Source organism: Neodiprion lecontei, chromosome 3 (assembly GCF_021901455.1).
Source record: "Neodiprion lecontei isolate iyNeoLeco1 chromosome 3, iyNeoLeco1.1, whole genome shotgun sequence".
NCBI lineage: Eukaryota > Metazoa > Arthropoda > Insecta > Hymenoptera > Diprionidae > Neodiprion > Neodiprion lecontei.
The window spans coordinates 2,379,234-2,401,549 of NC_060262.1; the positions used below are offsets into that span (position 1 = coordinate 2,379,234).

The 22,316-nt window shown below is 33.8% G+C and overlaps 1 protein-coding gene across 4 annotated transcripts in view; it reads left to right on the forward strand.

The window, feature by feature from the left end:
• The window catches only part of LOC107227612 (complexin), a 240,926-nt gene extending 219,526 nt beyond the window's left edge, over positions 1-21,400 (forward strand). For all 4 annotated transcript variants that reach the window (XM_046735663.1, XM_046735662.1, XM_046735664.1 and 1 more), the window contains 2 exons: positions 9,686-9,818; positions 11,211-21,400. In XM_046735663.1, coding sequence (XP_046591619.1) covers positions 9,686-9,818; positions 11,211-11,284 — 207 coding nt within the window. In that variant the 3' untranslated portion in view covers positions 11,285-21,400. The remainder of the gene's footprint in view (positions 1-9,685; positions 9,819-11,210) is intronic.
• Positions 21,401-22,316: the final 916 nt, after the last annotated feature.

The following is a 22,316-nucleotide window of genomic DNA, read 5'->3' on the forward strand; positions in this document are numbered from 1 at the left end:
TTGGTACAATGCGCAATGGTTGGTATTCACTACGTACCTATACACACACAGGCAATATATATACAACGATTACTCTGCAGTTTGGCTAATTATTCACGGATAACGTGCAGACATGTCGACAAATTTCCTACACACGCATTAAAACACACAAACTCCTGCCTAACCCAAAAACTAGGTCAAATATGTAACGATTTATTGGATACAAACCTTCTGAAATCGAACAGTTTCAAATTTACATATCATCTGGTCAATAATTCACCTAACGAATGTATCAAATTAGATTTATATCGCAAGTTTTTTTTTTTTTTTTTTGTGAAAAAAAAACAACCGAAGTTGCGTATATAGTGTTCAAAATGCATCTTCGGTTGCCTATCTGCTGGCGTTGTGCGTCAAGTTTTACGGAAAACGAGAACTAAACTCGCTGTTAAACAGGAAGAAAAAGAAAAAGAAGAAAAACAGGTGTCGGCATAAGATTGTATTTTTCATGAAAATTGTAATGCCCAGTTGCCAACCGGCAAGCCGGCCCTCCCGGTTAGAATTGGGCATTAAATCGTGGAATTAAGGGGTGGGTATAAAGAGGGCCGCGAATCAATTTGTAGGGGTTTAATCCCTCGACGGTTGTTTGTTACGTGAATCTGGTTTCAGGTGGCTGGCTGTGTTGAGCCATAGACATATATATATATATATATATATATATGTATATATACACACACAGATTCGTATATCGAGTTCTGGAACACCTTGTATATTAGGTTAACAGAACGTCGTTCTCGCACGACAGGCTCAAACTGTGATAATCGTGATGTAGGATCGCTTAGCGTCCGTTGTCACGCGATTCATGATTACGCCCTTCTCTCTCAGCAGCGGCCCTTAGGCTCGATACGAGAACATATAACTCACGGATATACATCTCGGGATTCTAGAGGGATGAAGAGTGTAATTATTTTATCGCGGTATGCTAAAGTAAAAATAACCCCGCCTTATCTGTGGGGGCAAGAGTTATTCATTTGTTACTCGTTCATTAATTTCCGCATTTTTTCCCTCTCTTTCTCTCTGTATCTATCTTTCTCTCTCTCTCTCTCTCTCTCTCTCTCTTTCCACCGGAAGGGAGCCTCTTATTGTTCGAGAAAAACGAGAGATAAAATTTCCTCTGATTTTATTACATGTACTAACCTGGATATTTTTTCCATCCCCCCTACCGCAACTCGTAATTCTTCTCTTTTTACATATATATATATATATATATATATATATTTTCTCGTTCTAATCTTCTTCTTCATCCTCTTATCATTATTATTAATATTATTATTATTATTATTGGTATACTTTGTACAAGATGAGTTTCGGTGGCTTCGGTCTCTTGTTTGAATATAACGAGCGATTCGACAAATTCGCAACGTATATATCACGTAACGTCATTTGTCATGATCGGAGGATACATTATCTTGTACGAGAGCTTTTCTCGTGTCGTCATTTACCCTTCGCTGATCGTTGCGAGCTTACAAGACTAAATCGAAGACCCGATAAGCCGCGGGGAAGAAATATCGACAGACTCGATCCTCTCCCGGCGGAAATTTATACCCAACGTCACACTTTCAAAATAAACCACGTTTTCATCCTCCCGCGATACGAACGCCACGAAACGAAAACCTGACAGGTTGCACGAACTTATCCGGGGTCAAACATCGGCGCAGTTTGTCGAAATCGATCAGCTGATCGCCGAGGCCGACGCCATGTTTGAACGATCCCCTGAACGTATTCACCTTTCAGCGGGCAAATATGCAAGCCCACACTTTCCGCGCCAGGTTGTACCTGCGCCGATAAATTCGGTCACGAATTTGCAACACTAGGTTTCGACTTGAGCTAGTTTTGACGTCAAGCTGCGATCGAGAAAATCCGTTTCGTGATTCCTGGCTGTAAAAGTAAGAATATAAATTTGGCGGGGAGGTTACGGCACCGATCCGTTGCTCCAGATTTGGATCACGCATCGCGGATCTTCTGCGCCCTGCTCCGTGCTCGACAGATTTGCCGTTACACACCTGACGAGGCTTCTAACGCAGGTAAGCTTGACCCACTTCGGCGAAGGAAAACGGGAAGAGGAACAAGATCGAAGAATCAAGGAACGGGATCCAAGAAAGAAGAAAGAAGAAAGAAGACGAAACTTAACTGGGGTCAAATTGACTCTAGTAGGGAGTCCCTGCATTCAATATGGCGACTTCCTAATAGAGTCAGGCTGACTCCTTTTAAGACGTTCACCATTCGTCGATGAGATTACGTGCATGCGGATGTATTTAATGTGAAGGAAAAAAGAAAATTGATCTAGAGGATGTTACCCAATCATGTTCGCATTTATGCGCAATATTGTGAAAATGTAACGATAAGAAATTCCGTACCAACAAAATTGTTTCTTTTTTATGTATACCTAAATCTGCGTGCGCCTCTTTTATGCGATTAATTTGGAACCAAGTTTGAACAAATGTTCATATATAAGATGATATTTTTTTACTTTCTTGGTATCTGTTTCAAAAATAAAAGATCACCTGACTTGACGGTGGAAAATATCAATGAAACTAGTCAAAAACTTGTTTAAGAATTAATCCGCCTGCATTATTTCTTTCAGAATTTATTAAAAACCGACGTTCTATGAACGATACATTTTTCACTTCAAAATTATATTTTCCAAGTGAATTTGTAAATCGAACGGCGAATGACGAATCGGCTGAACTGCATCGGTAAGTCGATTCAATTCGCGAGTTGTGCTACGCGTGGTGTACGCATGATAATATTTTTAATACCGAGTAAATTTTTCTTTTTTATCATTTATTTTTATTATTTTGCCTTCATCCTCTACGAAACGAAATTCTATACAGGTGGAATTTCTTTATACAACGAGTCGAGTTTTATTAATTAAACGTTGAGGCGAAGCGTGACGTCCTTGTATACGTTGAAATATAATTTTTCAAAGGAATTCGTCTGTTCAGCAAAATAAATTTAATACGTGCAAGTACGTGGTATGTATTACAGCACTCTTTGAATTATACTCATACGTACGTACATACAACATGTATAAATACACACACGCGTGCACACTTCAAATTGTATTCAACTCAGCTCGTAATTATACCAGGTGTACCGATAATTATTCAATAATTGGATTAGCTCTAATTTTTTTTTTTTTTTTTTTGTTTTTCTTTCGTTTTATCCCCGGTTTCTTTTTCGCCCTCGTTTTTGTTACGCAGAGGGAGACCGCGAGTACGTTCATTTCCGTTCACGTTTGAGAATCAGCGAAATTATACGCAAAATGATAAAAGACAGCTGGTTTAATAAATTCTTAATTTTTCCCCGGCAGGAAATCCAATTTACTACCCCCGGTTGTAAAGGTATACGCCCCGTATATCGTACGGGTCCATTGTAATTATGGGCAATGAAAAGAAAGGGGGAAAAAAAATAACAACCATTGTTTCTCTCGAATGTGCGCAAAACTGTGGGAAAAGAATTGAAAAACGGAATACGTGGAGACACCCTTTGAAGTATAGCGATGCCAAAATTTTACTCGTTTTGTTTTTTTACCCTGTAATATTTGTACAATATTATTTACCAAAAGTTCACAAAATAGAAAATCCTCTTTTCTTCTTTATTCTTGACGGAATATTTTCGCACAAACGTTAAATCATATCCGCATGTCGGTATATTTGAATAAATAATGCAGCGACGGAATATTTGGCGAATTAGCAGTGAAAACCAGCCTTCTCTTCATCCCTCTCGTCGTCAGCCTGGGCACTCCATCAATCACGTCACTCAACTCTGCAGTTGAATCACACCCCTATGCGTCCATTATACGTCGTAAATTATTATATAATTTTGTGCTCCCGGTTTAGGATTATCCTGCGCGCGACCCTCGGGCAACAATAATCGAGTCCCGCCGCCATTTTCAACCCTTCGAAACTTTCCACCCCGTAACTTATCCTTGTACGAACCCTCGTCAAAACCGAAAACGCCCCGTAAGTCGGGACAGAAATTGTCTTTTTTTTTTTTTTTCTTCTTCTTCTTTTCTTTTTTTGCCACTTTCGAACCGTCCAAGTGTGAATATCGTCCCGTTTTTCCGTTTCTTTTTCACTTACTCATCCCCGACATTCGATGTTTCGACACATTTTTTCATCCCTACTAATACGTTCAACATTTAACGTATATTGTTAGTATTTTCTTTGCCTTATTCTTACTGCGATTATATTTAATTCTGTTCAATTGTCAACGCGATGATAATCGGAAACGTGTCATTACACTGGTGTGAAATGAATTAGAAATCGGATTGATAAATTCTCGCGTGACAATTCTCCCTTTGTTATTTTATAACCGCGGTAAAACGTGTTTGACTATAATAGTATAAGTATACGATACTCGTGTACACACATATCAAGTTGAAATTCCATCCTATAACGATGAGGTATACATATAACACGTATAATCAAGTCGTTAAAAGTCCATAAATAACGATATAATCTGTTGAAAATCTGTTACACACTTTTAATTCTCGCCCTTCTTATTTGTTTATTTTCTTTCTCTCTTATTTGTCTTTTTTGTTTGTTTCACGCGTTTAACGTACAACTATATTTTTATTTGCTGAATTTTTTTTTTTCCACTTCCGTCTCCGTCTCTCTCTCTCTCTCTCTTTCTCTTGCTCGTGCTCTTTTCTTTTTCTTTTCCTCACTCTCCAACCGCGAATTACCATTAATTATACATTACCAACCGTATTTCCAATTTACTACAAATCGTCGCACGACAGGCACCGGCTTAATTTCTTGCCTCTATTAATCTAACTTCGTGTTTTACTTTCCTTAGTTTATTTTTCATTTCTCTCTCCACCGTATTCTTTTGCACCCTCCGTTCCTAGTTTCAAATTTACATAAGAGGGTGCAATGTTTTTTTTTTTTTGCTCTTTGTTTTTTCTTCCTCAATTTACTCCGTTTCAAATCTCCATAAAAAACGACGCTGATTTATTATGGTTCGTAATTTTCCGTCCCATGAATATTACATCGATCCAACATAGTATTTATTTTTCCACCTTTCTGTTTGATCCGTTCCCTCGCAGTGTATTTTACAATTAATTGTAATCACCTGTTACGTACCACTCGCGTTTCCAAATGATGGAAAAATCAAGAAGATAAAAGAATTGTTCTCTTCGAAATCGTAAGAAAAAAAAAAAAAAAAAACAGAACCATATCGCAGGTACATCTATTTTCATACCACATATCGAAACGATAGATAATTTTTGCTATTCGCACGAAATGAAAGATTTGTTCAACCAAGTATACCAACGAACCGATTGTGCTTCCTTTTCTTTTCTGGGCTGCAAATTTTTTCCGCAAGACAAGCAAAGTTTCTCGACATAAAAATTGTCATCCGCGTTGTCTCGATGCGTATATGCGTATATCGAAACTTCCCGCATCGTTGTTAACATTATCACATAATCATGATAATAATAATTATATCTAGCAGGAAACAATTAAGCGACGTAGTTCCGTGCAAGGCGAGACGTCTCGAGGGAATGACATTTCCGTGTGTCTTTGTACATCCGAGTTTCCCGGAAGGGAAGTTGTGGATAAGTTTAACGATGAGAATTAATGCAACTCTCAGCAGCCGAGTCTGAGTGCACAAGACAGCAGGTGGTACATTATTATCCATTGTTTCACCTCGGCGTCAGATTCGTATTATATCACGTACCTACCTACTGTCAGCCCGTTTCGGCTACGTCCGCTGATACTTTTATACGATTGTTGTAACGAAACATAAGATGTAAGATGTGAGAGAAATTTCATTTGCTACAGGAACTAGAAAAATTGAGTAAAACAGGTGGTATCGTTTCTTTAGATTTTGGACAGTGGGTTTTTTTGTTTTTAATTTTTAAACGATACTTTAGATACGCTTGGTAGAAAAATTCTGAATAAAAAAAAATTATAATTGCGTTTTTGGTCGTGTACTTTGATGATGAGGAGGAAAAAAAAAAAAAAAAAATTATAAAGCCAATCCGAGACATCGACGTAGAATCTTTATCGAGATGTCGCGGAATGAGCCACGTGCTTATGCATACACGCGTTGATACTCTGAGATATGCATTTCTCCGAGTGAAATTGAAGAGATAGGCGACGACGTCGCGACGCCTCGAGTCTATTCTACGTTAATTCGCGTCTGCTGCATTCAGGCATACGGAGAAACAGCCAACACGAGGCTCGACAGAAAAGCAGGGAAACACTTTGGCACGCCGTGCAAACTCTATTAAAACCCAGTCAACCTCGGGCAAACTCCATGCACCGAATTCCCTGCGCTTGTATACCGCATTCCGTGACAAATATGCGTATAATAACATTAAACACAAAATTGTTCGACGAAATTTACTAACGTAGTGGAAAAACCGTTTCTCTTACCGATAACAATTTTACTAAGATTCAAGTTTTTCATGCGAAATTTCTCAAGATTAATTTACAAGACGATTTTTCCTCGGCTATTCAGCGGATCGTGGAAAATTTTTCATACGTAAAATTCCGATCGACAAACTCATCCGTTACGGTACAGAGAGGTATGAAAAAAAAAAACAAAAAAAAAAAAAATAACATCGATCCCTTATTAATTGAAATTTCATCGTGTCTCATCAGTTCTTTTATACCATAAAAATTTGACCGAATCTCTTCTTAGTTTCAAACTGAAATCAAACGAATACTGTTTAAACAATGATTTCTTTCGGCGATTAAATTTTGACAAATTGAATTCGGTGGGCGGGTTTGGCACGGAATGACCCGTACATGCGCACGCGCACAAAGCTCAGATCGTATTCTCTTTGTTTACTCTCCGTATAACGTCGAGCTTCTCCGGGTACCTGAAACAGCCTTTTCACCTGCAGCATCGGAGTGTGATATCGCAGAGCTCGCGCACAATACGCTAAATTTTTTTCTTTCATCCCCTAACGACCTCACCTACCCTTACCGACACTCGCAATTCGTATCTCGGAATTTAATTATCCCCACGTATGAGGATGGAATAATATTTTTTGAACGCGTACACAATACGCAACCGTTACGGTACCAGCAAAGTTTCTTCGTTTCAATAATTCCTCTTGCGTTTTTATTTTCTTCTGAATTCTTTTGTCTTTTCTTTTTTCATTATTCTTCATTTTGTTATTATTCTTACCTCCTTTCAATTCTCGCATTTCTCAACGGTATTGAAAGATTTTCCCCACCTGAACCTCCTTCGGAATTATACACGATACAGTTTTGTATTCTACGATATTTGAACAATTCTTGAATCGAGCGAATCGAGCTTTTGTACAGAATTCCATAAACCGCGAACCGTTTCCCGGACGGAGACGGATGATTAATTTTCATTGGGCGAAAGTCTGTGGCAAGTTTTCTTGATCGGGAATAATCAGAGAAAAAGAGTTAAAAGGATTGCAATCGACGTACACGAAAATCGGTGTCAGTTTGTAATTACGATCGTTTTTATCGCCTTTTCGCTTTTTCGAATTCAAATAACTAATTAGCAATCTCCTTCAAGGCACAAATCTTTGTCTCGGATCACGGATCCAACATGGCGGGTGTAAAATTGAATAAAAAAAAAAAAAAAAACTATAAAAATTCGACGATCCTAGCCGAAACTTGTTAACCGGGTGTTTTTTGGGTCGCTGATCAGAAATCCGAAGTGGAAATTTATTCGTTTACTCTCGTGAAAAAGTGGCCTGGTATTACTTCCTAACCTCGCAAGGCTAGGGCAATGAAAATTTTCGACGTGACTGAATGGATAAAGTTTTCAAAATAATAAAATTGAAAACAAGAACCACCCTATTGTATAAATACATTATAATTGGACGTTTGAAACGGCGCCGATTCGGAGGCTTTTCCGTATGTTATACATTATTATCCATACCTACCTACGTAACATATAGCTCGAGGTTGAAATAATCGTGATAAAGTTTGCTCGTTGGATAGATTGGTTTTGGACGAGCGGAAGTGGGTTTACGACCTCGATGCAGACGATTATACATATATATATATATATATACGCGAGAACGAACAAACCCCACCGCACCGGAGTGAATACAGCCTATAAGCGAGAGCTGCCAGTGACGGTTTTAGCTCGGCGATAAACGGAATTGCGGGGCGAAAGTGAGTGGAAACGCACCTGCGAAAATACCCTCTACGGGCACGCGTGATACGAACGGTTATGCAGAAGCGGGGTGGGTGTTTTCAACCCTTGCCGAGTTCAAAACTACCGCCGTAACCCGGTGGCTTGACATTTTTATTACAACTGCTCGACACCCACGCGCGCGTCATTATCGCCCTGACGAATGCGGTGCGAAATTTTTCTATTTTTCTTTTTTTTTTTTCTACCCCCCTCCCCCCCCCCCCCATCCTCTCTATATCTCACCGTTTTGTTTGTTTATTTCGCGCGACTCCGTCAATTTAAACGGGCGACATTGTTCGTCAACGGGAATATTTTAACCACCGAGGAAAAATGAAATTTTTTAAACCCCGACGAGAGGGACTCGACCCTAATTTTATCGCACGCTCAAAATTATGCTACCGACGTTTTGATTGTTATTTTCACGGTTAAATGAAAAAATTAACATCCGGCGAAAATGAACGCCTCGCTCTGGCGAGGTATGAAAGTTTGATCTATTATTTATTTATTTGTTGTTTGATTTTTTTTTTTGTTTTTTATTTTGAGGTTTTGAAGTCGGAATTTTTGCGGATTTGGGATATTGACCCAGGCTTGTAATATTATATCCGAAGATAATCGATTTGATTCGCACATTTTTTTTTTTCTTTTTTTTTCCATTTGAACCAGTCTTTTTGATTTCGCACTTGTTTTGCAAATTTGATACTAAATTTGGCGTGGGAAGCAAAAGTTCGAGACAATTTATCCGAAAAGTGATATATGACTTATTGACCGTACTCGCGATTATCAAATCCATGATTTTCGATGGTTAATTTCTTCGAATTGATATTATTATATAATTTACAACGATTAGCAAACCAACGTAATTCAGGTTAGCACCGAGTGCAATAATTAAATCGGCGGTCTGTCCGAAGCATCGGATGTTATAAACGGATATCAATAACCCACGAGCTTACGATGATCTGATCATCTGGACACCCGGTTTACCGAACGTCGAGAGTTTTCACTTTAGGTAGGCATGATAACTATGATTAATCGATGCAAATAGCCGATTATAATATAAATCGTTGCAAGAAAAGGGAATAAAAGTCGGTCGGTCTTTACGACGACAAAACTTTGGCGATGATCTCGAAAACGGGCGAGTGAAAAATCTGTAACTGACAGAACTTGGCAGCCGTATGAAAAATGTTTTTAAAGAGAAATTTGAAGTAAAATGTTTCTGCAATAGGTGCGTAAGATTGAGAGATTGAAAAAAATAAATGAACAAATGTACAAACTAAATGAAACATGACCGTTTATATGAAAAAAGCAACAAGGTGGAAAAGATATAAATTTGTTTGTCGGTAAATCGTGGGAAAATCGATTTGTTTCAGATCCTTTTTTTTTTTTTTACAAACCAGAGAAAGTGATTTTCAAACGAGACGAATAATTTTCTTGTATCGCGAAGAAGATGGATAAAAAATGTAACCGCGTTTCGAAACGATAACTCAGGTCGGAATGTCGTTTACTTTTTTTTCAGTATAACATAAAGAAGCGGGAAGAAGTTCAGGAAATGATGCCGCAGGAAGAACCAAATCCTCTGATGCGTAAGAAAAAAACACCCGAGGAACTCGCGGCCGAGGCCGAAGCCGAGGATGAGGACGAGTTCACCAGTAAGCAATAAATTATTAACATATTATATCATTATCCTGGATGGGGGATTTGCGAAAATACCAAGAGAGAAACGTGTTTCTACGATCGAAAATATATTTTATATTTTATGCTTCGCGTTGTATTTGGTAAAAAGAAATAAAAGATATAAAAATTTTAATCACCGAAATTATCCTTCGGCTAAGAAATCAGTCAAATTTCTATTTCTGTAAATTATAGCCATTCCGCTTGAAATTTCGAGTGAAATTCGCATCCCGATTACCGAATCATTTTCCCTGACAGTGTGCAAACTCCTCACCGACACGATATCGGTATATAATATATACGCCACATACGTATACGGGAGAATTAATTATTCCCGTGGAAATCCGTTTATGGGGTGCGAAATGGCAGATAATCTCCCGCATCGATTGAATGCGTCAATTATCTTGTGATCCAAGTGTAAACAGTTGGATAATTTGTTGTTGCGGCTTTGCTATTCGATCGGGAATAATGAATATATACCCAATGTACTTGAATATTGCGTATGGATGTGTAATTGTGAATTTATTTATGTCAGCTTTACGATACTGTAATCATTTTTATCTTCCTACGATCGAACGTATTTTGCACAAATTAAAACCGATATCTTTGTCAAAGACTTTCAGATGATATAAAATCGAGTTCGATTGTTCACGTCCGATTATAAACTGTATGGAATAATTTGATTTTCTAAACTTATTGTTTATTCGCATAGTATGTAAGCATGTTTTAATCGGTATATGGGGCGTTCCACGTAAACGCGGCCAATGATTTTTCCTCACCATTTTCGATTTTTGGTACAATTCTTCGATCACAATGAAAAGTACTCTTGAATTTTTTCAGATTCTTTCTGACAACCGTTAATTTTTTTTTTTTTTTTTTTTAATTTATAAAAAAAAAATTCTCAAAAATCTTATTCTCCATTTTGATAATTCTGACATCGCGTCGATTCACGTCAAACAATTTCGCCTAACGCGAGCATGTTTTACGTTTTTTGCCATGCGTGTTTTCCGTTCACAAAGTTTTCCGTTTCTACGACGATAAAGTGAATCTGCTGACGCGCATGCGCGGAGTACAGAAAATACCAGTTTTAACTCCGCCGCGCATGCGCCGTCGCGAACAAAATTAACATTACGTTACTATAACCTCAATTTCCCGCTTCGCGAAAAAACGCGTGACATACTCTTGTTATGTAAAGAACCGCGTGCAACAATATTCGTTTTCGGTTCACCTACGACTCGTATTCCGTCCTGAAAAATCTCTAGTTCACCTCCTTGTTACACGATATACGATTATCTTCTTCGATTCTGTCTCCTTCTTCTTACGTGTCGCGTTTTCTGCTAATTTTTTTCCCATCTTGTGCAATTTTTCAGAACTGAAGAACACGATAGAGACACAAGTTAACGAGCTCAAGACCCAATTTGAAAGCAAATGCAGTCTTCAATGAGTGTACTCCCTCTTCAGCGACCGCCATGAGTGACGAGACCAGGCCGACTTTATTAAATGAGCAGTCGCCTGGATGAAACGTTGCTGAAAGAAAGAAAGAAAGAAAGAAAGAAGAAAGAAAACAGAATAAATTCACCACCACCACCACCACCACCAACATCATCATCATCATCATCATTATCGTCATCACCGTCGCAAACCTGATGATCGTACATCTGATTATCAATTCTTTAATTTTCCCGTTACGGACAGAAAGAGAAACGATCGTAAAAAAAAAAAAAAAAAAAGAGAAACAACGACAAAAACAGATTGAATTTTTCACATATAGTTCAAAAGAAATTCAATCAATTGTCATTGATTAACTGTTCTTTGGTAACGTTTTGAAAATTAACCGCAAAAGACACACACACACGCACGCACGCACTCACACGATAATTTTTGTTCCAACTTTTTCTTTTTATTCATCTTTCGCGATTTTTTTTTTTTTTTTTTTCTTTTTATTCTTTGTAAAACGGTGAAACGGTGAGAGATGATATAAATAATCGGGACGATCGCTGACTGCACGTGTGTATAATAAATACATTATGTATGTGCACGATCTTAGCGTGTGTATGATATATGTATGTAATATCGTGACAGAGATGTGCGAGAAAGAAGGATTTCCACCCTGATTAATGAAAAACGTTAAGGAAGAAAATAGAGAAATACAATAAATGAATTTCGACGATATCTATACGCGTACACACACACACGCTCACATATATATATATATATATATATATATATGCATATATACGTACATACGCATGCGTAATGGGTGAAAAATAGTAACAATAATGATGATAATGAATCGGTGATAATTATTATTGTTATTATCGTTATTGTTGTTATTTTTTCATCGGGCGTACAAACATACAGGAATAATAATCTACGAATGTATAGAGTTGTATGTACGGTCGTATACGTTGTATACAAAGTGAATACATCATGCCTATGTATATCAAATCACCGCATAGATTATATTACAACATGACGCGTGCACCAACATTCGATAAATGATAAATAGATGATCGGGGATCTTAGGCGATTGGGCGTGCGATGAAGAGGAATATTATATACATTATACACAAAAGTATGTGTATATATACATGTAATGACCTTGATTATTGAACTGTAATTATATATAATTAAAGCCGCGTAAACGGAAGACGGAAGTGTGTTATAATAATAATAATAATAATAATAATAATAATAATAATATACGTATTATAAGTATTTCGGAGCTGTTGCGAAAATGAGGGGTGGAAAAAAAAAAATAAAAATGAAACAAAGAAAGAAACAAATTAAAAGAACAGATACGGTAAAAAACTATGAAATAATATTAAAACCAAAGACTGTATAAACAATGACAAAAACAAAAAAAGAAAAGATAATGTAAGGAAAAAAAAACACACACACACGCATTTCTGTATAGGCTCGGTCGATGTATATTGCATTGTAATATAAATTTTGTTGTTGTTGTTATTATTATTATTATTATCCTTTACATACATCCACGCATTTGGCTGAGAAGGATTACCAATGAGAAACGAAAAACGACCGAGCGATGAGTGAGCAAAATTTTCGTTAATCGATCGAACTGTGAAATTATGAATTCCAACGATATAAATTGCTTATTCGTTGTTGTTATTATTGTTATTATTATTATTATTGCTACTCCAGTGTTACGTAATAAAAGAAACACGTAACCGTGCTACGTAATCACGTATAATAATAATAATGTGATAAACGTTATCGCGTAGTTTTGTATGACTTGTTACGCAGCAAAGAACAAAAAAAAAAAAAAATATTAGGACCAGAGAAAGAATAAAAAATCACAACACCCGCAATGCAAAAAAAAAAAAAAAAAGAAACAACAAAAAAACAAACCGACAAAGATAGATCGAAGGCAGAGAAGCAGAACAAAGACAGATACAAATTGACAAAATTCAAATTCAACACGCAATGTTGTGCGATAATTTGAAGAATCATTATCGTGTAAAATACACAGGCATATATTAGCAGTTAGTTCAACATGTTATTGCGGTAAGAAATAGTCAGGTTTTTGACGATGAAAAACGATTGTTAGAAAATCGAGTAAAAATCGTAGTAAATTTATTATTGATTTACTATTTTTTTTTTTTTTTTTCTTACATGTATTTCTTCAAATTTTGCAATTCAATATATGGACAAAACTGATCGTTGCATACGTATATATATATATACACATTTATGCGTAAATATAACTATAAATATAAATATAAATATAAATATAGTCACCATATACAATGATAATTTATCACAGTATGCATAAGTTCGTGTAGAAAAGTTAGTTATAAATATATATTAAATTATATATATATATATACATAGTATAATGTATGCAGGAAAAATTGTAGCTGATTAATATTATTGTACCATTATAATAATAATAATGATAATAATAATGACAGTAATAATAATAATGAAATATAGATGTAATTAAAAAAAAAAAAACCCATAGATAGATAGATTCAAGCGACGGCTGTTTCAATAATAATAACAATAATAATAACGATGTAAAAACAATTTACATTGAATTATAAATTATATCGTTGCAGTAATAATAATTTCGGTATAACAAACAGTAATTGTTTAGAAAAATTGCTAAAAGATCGCGGATAAGGAATAAAATAAAAATATGAGCACATGATAACAGAACGAATGAATGAATATGAATGAAAGAATGAAAAAATACATGAATGAGATAATGAAAAAATGAATGAATTACCGACCCGTCGAGTCGCGAATTTCCTCATCGATTAAAAAAGGTCACCAAAGAAGGGAGATGAAAAAAAATAATCGCGCATGCCTTATTTTTCGTGTATATATATTTAAAATTGTACGAAAACGTATTTATCGATTCCTCTATTGATAAAACAAGTAATTGTTCAACAAAGTCATTCGTTCTTTTGAAAAATGAAAAACAACGTGTCGCATAATTGCGAGATCGATCGTCTGACGAATAAATTTGAAAATTAAACACACGATTACATGTTACTTTTGAAATTTTGTTCCCTTGCGCTTGCGTATAATTTTAAAATTGATGTGAAACGAGAAGACAGCAATGTAAAAAAAAACAAAAAAAAAAAAAAACATGGATGAAACGAAAAGAAATAAATAACGATACCGTTAATAATAATCTGCTTTAATATACGAATATAGAATTGTGTGATATACGTAATATATGAAAAACAAAAAAAAAAAAAGGAAGCAGCAACAACAAAAAAGTAAATTTTACACGTTACGACAAGAAGGCAGAAACTATCACGATGAGAGGTCGAGTGTGTTTATTTGAATGAAATAATGATGACGTAGATATAAATGTGAGCATAAATGTGTGTATATATATGCATATAAATTTATACTCACATTAATATCGTTATGAACGTGAATATACGAATAATATAAATAATAAATACCTATCTATTTGACTGTACAATTGACTTAGAGAAGATTATAATGGTACTTACTGTAAGAAGAAGATGAAGAAAAAGAATAGAAGAGATAAAGAGAAAACAAAAAAAAAAAAAAAACAAAAAAAAAAACACTTACACAAGGTAAAATTAAATGAAACGAGTTATATACAGAATAATAAATTAAATTAACTTACTAGTAAACGTAAAAATAATAAAACAATTATACATTAACTTTAACGATAAATATATAATATACCATACAAGGTGAATAAACGATATAACGGTATTTTGCTTATTAAACGATGACGATTTAGCGTGTAATATAAATATGGACGAAAAACAAATTGCAGAGAAGCAAAAATGGATCGAAGCAAAAATATCTGCAAGATGCGAAAATAAAATTTACCCAAGATTACTGCCGTTGGGCAGTTTTTGTTTTGTAATCGGACGATGAAGATGATGATTGTATAGGATGAAGAGATGAAGAAGCGTAATAAAAGGAAAAAAGAAAAGCGAAAAAAACGAAAAAAAAAAACAAAAAAAAAAACATAATCGTAAATAGCAAATTGTATTTTTTTATTTGTCAAATTGTCTCTGTTGTAAAAAAAAAAAATTCTAATATTCGTCTCACTTATCACTGCTGTTTAAATATGTTATTGTTAAATATTAAATACAACGCGTGATTTGGAAAAATTAAAATGAGTAATATGTATATATATATATATACACAATTATACACGACTAATTGAAAACTGAAACGGAAACGGAAAATAACGATTAATCGCGTAATTTTCTATTTCTCGATACAAAGAAAGAGAAAACAATAATACCAAGACAAAATTTCAATCACGCTTTTGATAAAAATCTGTCTCACTGCTGCTTATGCCGCTTTAATGACGAATGTTACGTCGCGATCTTCATTATTTACTCTTAAATTCTTCGTAAACTCTCTCTTCGTCTCTAACTGTCGTAACTTATACATATGTGTGTATTTTTGTAACGTTATTAACAAAAGTATTTACAAATACGTGGGAAGAATGTTGAAACAGCGAGAATTTTATTGACATTGTTGGTAAGTTGTTACTTCTGATTTGTTCGGTCGGAGAAATAAACGATAAAAAAAAAAATAATAATAATTTTCTGTAATTTTTATTTAAACGCGAAATAATAATACAAACACTGCAGTGATAACGGCTGAAAAATTAATCTCTCATTACTAGCAATAAAATATATAACAAGTTGTAGCTCAGGTTGCTGGTAAGATTTAATTTTTTTCAAACCCAAGACTCTTGGGGGATGAGAAGAAAAAAAAAACAAAAAATAAATAAATAAAAAATGAAAGGAAAAACAGGAGTAAGGAAACAAAAAATTAAGGAACGAAGCGAATGATAATTTTTTCCACCGTGAGTCGATATTTCACTTTATCTTTGTCTCATCTATCTCTGTCTATCTATTCGTCTTATATCTATAAATATATGTACGTATCTCATCGCCTCTAAATCTGTGCATTTTTCTCTTTCGTGTAATAAATGTCGTCAAATAAAAATAAATTGTAACGTCGAGTTACACGCAGTAAAAGAATGATGAATTTTCAAACAAAATGCTTTGCTATATGGCGAGTTAAAAGAAAAAAAAAAAAAAAAAAACTTTAATTAGAAAAAAGAAGTGAATTTCAATTACGTACGTGGTCCAAAAAGCTCCAAGTAAAAAGAAATGATTAAACTTCCGAGCTTCTGAAATGAATTCACTTCTCGTTGTTGATACTGAATAAAAAAAAAACACCTGCAACAATAAGAATAATGATAAAAAAAAAAGAAAAAAAAAAAGAAAAGAAAGATGATAATTAAAAAATGATAATTGTCGATTGAATCGACATCTCTTAATAGGCCTTATAAAATTTTGTCACGTGTATCTATCTCGATGTTTTTTTTTGCATGCGTTTATAAACTATATCTATCTATCCGTCTATCTATCTGCCTGTCTGTTTGTCTGTCTGTCTGTCTGTCTGTCTGTCTGTAAATCGCAGTGTCTTGAATTATATATAATTATCGGTGGTTTTACTAATATAACAGATTATAACCTATGCATACTTATACATTACGTACAATATATTGTTATTTTGGCATCGTAGCTGATTTATCAACATTTGGCGAACAGCAGAAGTTGATTGATAATAATTGTGTAATTGCGATTAACACGATAACAATGTGGAATGTAAAAATCGGGATGTAGAGAAATTGAAACACAATATTAAGAAAAATGATAAAAGGAAATATTCTGTTGTTGATAATTATTTTTATTCAACTCTTTTGTTTTCATCGCCGGATGTTTATTATAATATATTTATCGCAGCGCCCTTTCTCTAAGCTCTCTAACACGTATATACATATGATACAATATATTCATCTTTATCTATCTATCTATCTTTCCCTCTCACTCTCTTTCTCTTTCTCTCTCTCTCTCTCTATATGATCAATTTTCTCTATATAGTTAAATACTTAAGTACGCTATATACTGTGTGTGTTGATCGTCTGTCGATTATTTTTTTTTTTTTTATATACACAGATATATGGGTAAGATATAATCTAATTATACAAACATACACGCCTGTGCGTATATACGAAACGTTTTCAATACTTACAAAATTGACGCGAATAAATATTATTATTATATTCTTTTTTTTTTTTTTTTGTTTTTCACTCAATCAAACAACACTTAAATGATAAATGGTGAAAAAAAAAAAAAAAATTCACAGAAACATGGTGATGATGACGATGCGGTTAGACGAAAGAAATTATAAATGATGATAACAACCGGCTTGTAATGCATTATACCTGTATGTATCCACCTATAATGATGTAACGTAAATGATTTGAAACTTTTTATTCAACGATAAAGAAATTACATCTAGTAAGATGTGGAGAAGTGAATGGAAAGATATTTAACAAATAAATAAATAAATAAATAAATAACACGTATATTAAAAAAAAAATACATGTATGATATTATACTTCAAGTCAATTACTTAATTAAACCCGAATACATGATATATTACTAATATTCTAATTAAATTTTTCATTCTATCTTCTTTACATGCAATTCTTTCTTTCGCACGTAATTAGAAACGAATCTGGTGGGAGGAGAAAAAAAAAAAAAAGAACAGTGCACCGAGAATTATCTCAATTTTTCAATTAATTTTCCGTCGACAGCTAAGAAAGAACAGAAAAAAAAAATCAATTGTTTTATCGCTCCGTAATTTCACTCGAATTTCCTTTCTCACTTTTTCTTGCTCTCAAGCAGTTTTATCCCTTACGTATACATAAAATTATACAACACGATCGCATACCTATAAACACAATTACTACGTACTATAGATGTAATAACGTATTTCGATGTTTCTATTATACTTGCATGTTATTATCTTAATTTATCTATCATCCTCTATGTACTATCCGTGTGCTAATATCTCTATATACATATACATATATATTTAGATTATAAAATGCTTATACGCAGTGTGTATGACAGACATAACATTTAGATGAAACGCTATACCATTATTGTTGTTGTTGTTGTTGTTATTGTTATTATTATTATTAATACTATTATTATTAATAATAATCGTTCTAAGATCTTTTTCCTTTCGCATTTTCTCTCTCAAATTTTCCGTTCGGTGAAACGAATGGAGAAAAATAATTTTTGCGCAAGCCTCGAATTTCTTCGAATTCGATGGAAAAAAAAAGAAAGAAATTGTTGAATATGTTGAAAACTCCTCTTTCATTGTGTGCATAATACGCGTAATTTGCAATTTACTGTTGTTACAGATTGCAGAATTAAATGTTGCAATACGAACGTGAATATGCGGGGTAAATGTAAATTGTTGTTACCACTTATAATTATTGCTTGTAAATGTTAATCTCGTCGCGCTGTTGTTGTTTCTTGATATTCAAATATACGTAGGTATTTCACTGCTGCTTGAACGGTTCTCTACACGCATATATAGGGAATTCTACGTCAAATCGACCAGAGTAACTCGACACTATTTTGGATTTGGTCGACGATTTTTTATATTGTTGTTCCAACTCTAAGAAGCATTAAATATTTTTTTCAGATTTTTCCAACCCCCATGATCGCTTCAAATGATGATATTTTGAAAGTGATTGCGACATTTTTGATAATTGTGAAACACGTTACGTGATTTCTGTAGTCAAAACCAAAAATATACCAACCAAAATCAATGTGGGCAGGCAATATGATAATTTTTTATACATTTTTCTGATAAATGAATAATTTTTTTTTAATTCTCAGCGTTCAATATATCTTTTCTGATATAACAAGTACCTTGAAATTTTTATTCGGTATGCAAAAAAAATAATTCTACATTCTAAATAATTTCGTGATAATTGTTGTTTCGGGAAAGTTTTATTGAATACTGAAAATTAAAAAATAATTATTAACCGGGTAAGAGATTGATAAAAAAAAAATTACCGTTTTGCCCGACCACTTTGATTTTGGTTAAGATATTTTTGGTTTTAGTTCAAGAATTCATGTAACTTTTTTCATAGTTTTCAAAAACAGCGCAATCGCTGTTAAACTATCGTCATTTGAAAAGCTTTGGGTGTGTCACGAAGGGTAGGAAAAGTCTGAAAAAAAAATCTCATGCTTTTTAGAGTCGAAACAACGTTATAAAAAATCGTGGACCAAATCCAAGAGGGTGAGGATCGGAACTTGGTCAAATTGACGTGGAATTTCCCATACATATGTATGTGAATGTGTTTTGTTACATTGAAAGGGTCCCGTTTGTACATACAGGATCTCTAAATTTTTAAAGAATAATCAATTATCGTTATGATTTGCAGAAATTTTTATGAAAAGATAAACTGATACATAGTTTTCCAGATGAATTCCTCGTATGTATAAAACATGTGGGATGATTTTTCAATATTCCTTGTTACCCGTACGCTGGCTTTTTCTTAGATGGAATTTCGCTGAACCGTTTTCCGGAATTCAAAGTCATAAATTTTCGACGAACCCTCTTTTTCCATCAATATCGTCTTCTGCGCGGCTTTTGACTTATACTCTTCTACAATACTACATATTCACATGCAAAATCGCACGCACCTACACGTCGTATATAAACTTACGTAGAATACAATCTTTCAAAGATCTTAAAACTCTGTTTGATACGTAGAAAAGAAGGGATAAAATAAAGATTCGAAGTCGATGCCGAAAAAGTAACGGGATAAACGCAATAACAATTTTTATAGATCTGAAAATTGAGTGCAATAAAAAAAAAAAGTAAAGAAAAATAAACTTGATGGAGTTTCGAATTTCCTATTTCGCTTTCACTTTCACGATACATATCGTTGCTTTTCATTTCCAATCTGCCTGTAAGAAGTAAACAAAAGCAAACAAGCAAAATCACACTGTAATATCTACGTTATTCAAATTTCCTCCTTGCTTTATCTGCCGTTCTTCTCTTTTTCCAATTTTTCATCTGATTCTCTCAAACAAGTAATACATACATCACATAAACTGTAAACCTATTTCAATCTTTTTCCTTGCGCCACCCTAAGCCTGATAAAGAAATATGTATATATAGGTATATAACAATATTATACAACATATACATATTATATATCTGTATTTAAAAAAAAAAATACATAAATAAAATAAAAAAGGGCAACGTGGCAAGTGATATCAGAAAACTTACACGTGTATTATTATTGATATAATATACTGTAAGATACATATTATTATACACAAAATCACGTAACACGTAATAATTATATTTACGATTAACTGATTGTTCGAATGAACTGTCGTTGTTTTCTTTAATTTTTTCTTTTTTCTTTTTTTTTTTCATTCTTCTAAGATCAACAACCCTTCGTTGCTTTTGGCAATGTTCTACATTATTCTGTAACTTACGCATAATAATACAGGCATGAAAACATCAAGAAGAGATAAAAATGATACGCGTCGTGTAAATTTTCGTCGACGGATCTTTCGCTGGGTACAATAAATGATCGTTCTCGTTGTTGTTATTATTACTATTATTATTCCTATTATCATTATCATTATCATTATTATTATTATTATTATTATTATCGTTGTTGATGTTGTTGTTGTTATTGCTGTTGTTGTTGTTGTTGTTGTTGTTGCTGTTTGTACGAATCGAGGGAAAGAACGTGAAAGAAAAAAAAAAAAAATAATAACAAAAAAAAAAAAAAAAACCATTCACTCTTTCATTTACGCGTACAACGTGTACATCGGTCTTCTTTAGTATTTCTCTTCCGTCTGTGTTTCTTTTCATTTTCCATATCTCCTGTAATCTGTGATTATTTTCATCGACGAATAATTATTAATCGGCGGCGATACGCGGCGAGTAATAAATAATATGCCAAAATGATGCTGTACGAGATTTCGAAAATTTGTGAATATAACGCGTATTGCGAATAAACCAAAAAAAAAAAAAAAGAAGCAAATTATACCGAATAGATCGAAACGATGCGGCAAAAAGGAAACGAGTCTAGCTTCGTGCCTTATGTAAGAACTGTCGAGGTACAAAAAACAAAAAAAAAAAAAAAATAAAAATTTATTAACAAATCTAAAACTAAAACTGAAACGAATAAGAGAAAACAAAAGTCACGCTTTAAATAATTCACCCACTCGTTGAAGACACTCGCGCTCTTTCTCGTCGCGCGAATTTTGTTACCTTTTTCACTCGCCCTGTACGAAAATGCTTGTTAAAGGAAATCGAAAAAATGGAAAAAAAAATAAATCATGAAAAAACTTCATCGAGAGATTCGTCGGATGATGGGATTTTTTTTTTTTTGTTTTTTTTTCTCAAATCTGCGCGAACAAATTGTTAAATCGCGTCGGAAAGTTGTTAAGAAAGGGGCGGGATAAAATTAGGAGGAAAAAGAAACAGAGGGAAAGAAAGAAGGAAAGAAAAAAAAGAAAGAAATAAAAATTAAGAAAACAACGACTTTGATATAGCGTAACGTGTATAGTATATGATAGTGTAACGTACTATATAATTCGCTAGTGTAGAACAAAATTTGAATAAAGCAAAAAAAAGAGGAGAATTTTTTTTTTCTTTAAACTTATTTTTTAATTTTTATCTGTTGGTTTGTCTTTTTTTTTCACCTCCAAACAAATGCGACGAGTTACGATAAGAAATATTATATATCGCGTATAAGTTGTACAAGTTGAGAAAAAAAGCGCCGAACGTTATGATCGCGGATGTTTACGAACGTGAGTTTAATATGAATTCGAAGAGTGAAGGAGGAACGTAAAAAGAATTAGAAAAAAAAACATATAAAACAATCAGAAACAATGTTTGCTTATTTTTTACGACAAGGGTAAGGAATAAACACATAAAAACACATACACACACACACACACACACACACGCACACGCGACAAGAAAAAAAGAAGAAACAAAATAGTTTAAACCAATAAAAATAATATTAATAATAAAAATGACTATTTAGAGACAACGACACAACGCATTATAAAATAATGATTATTACA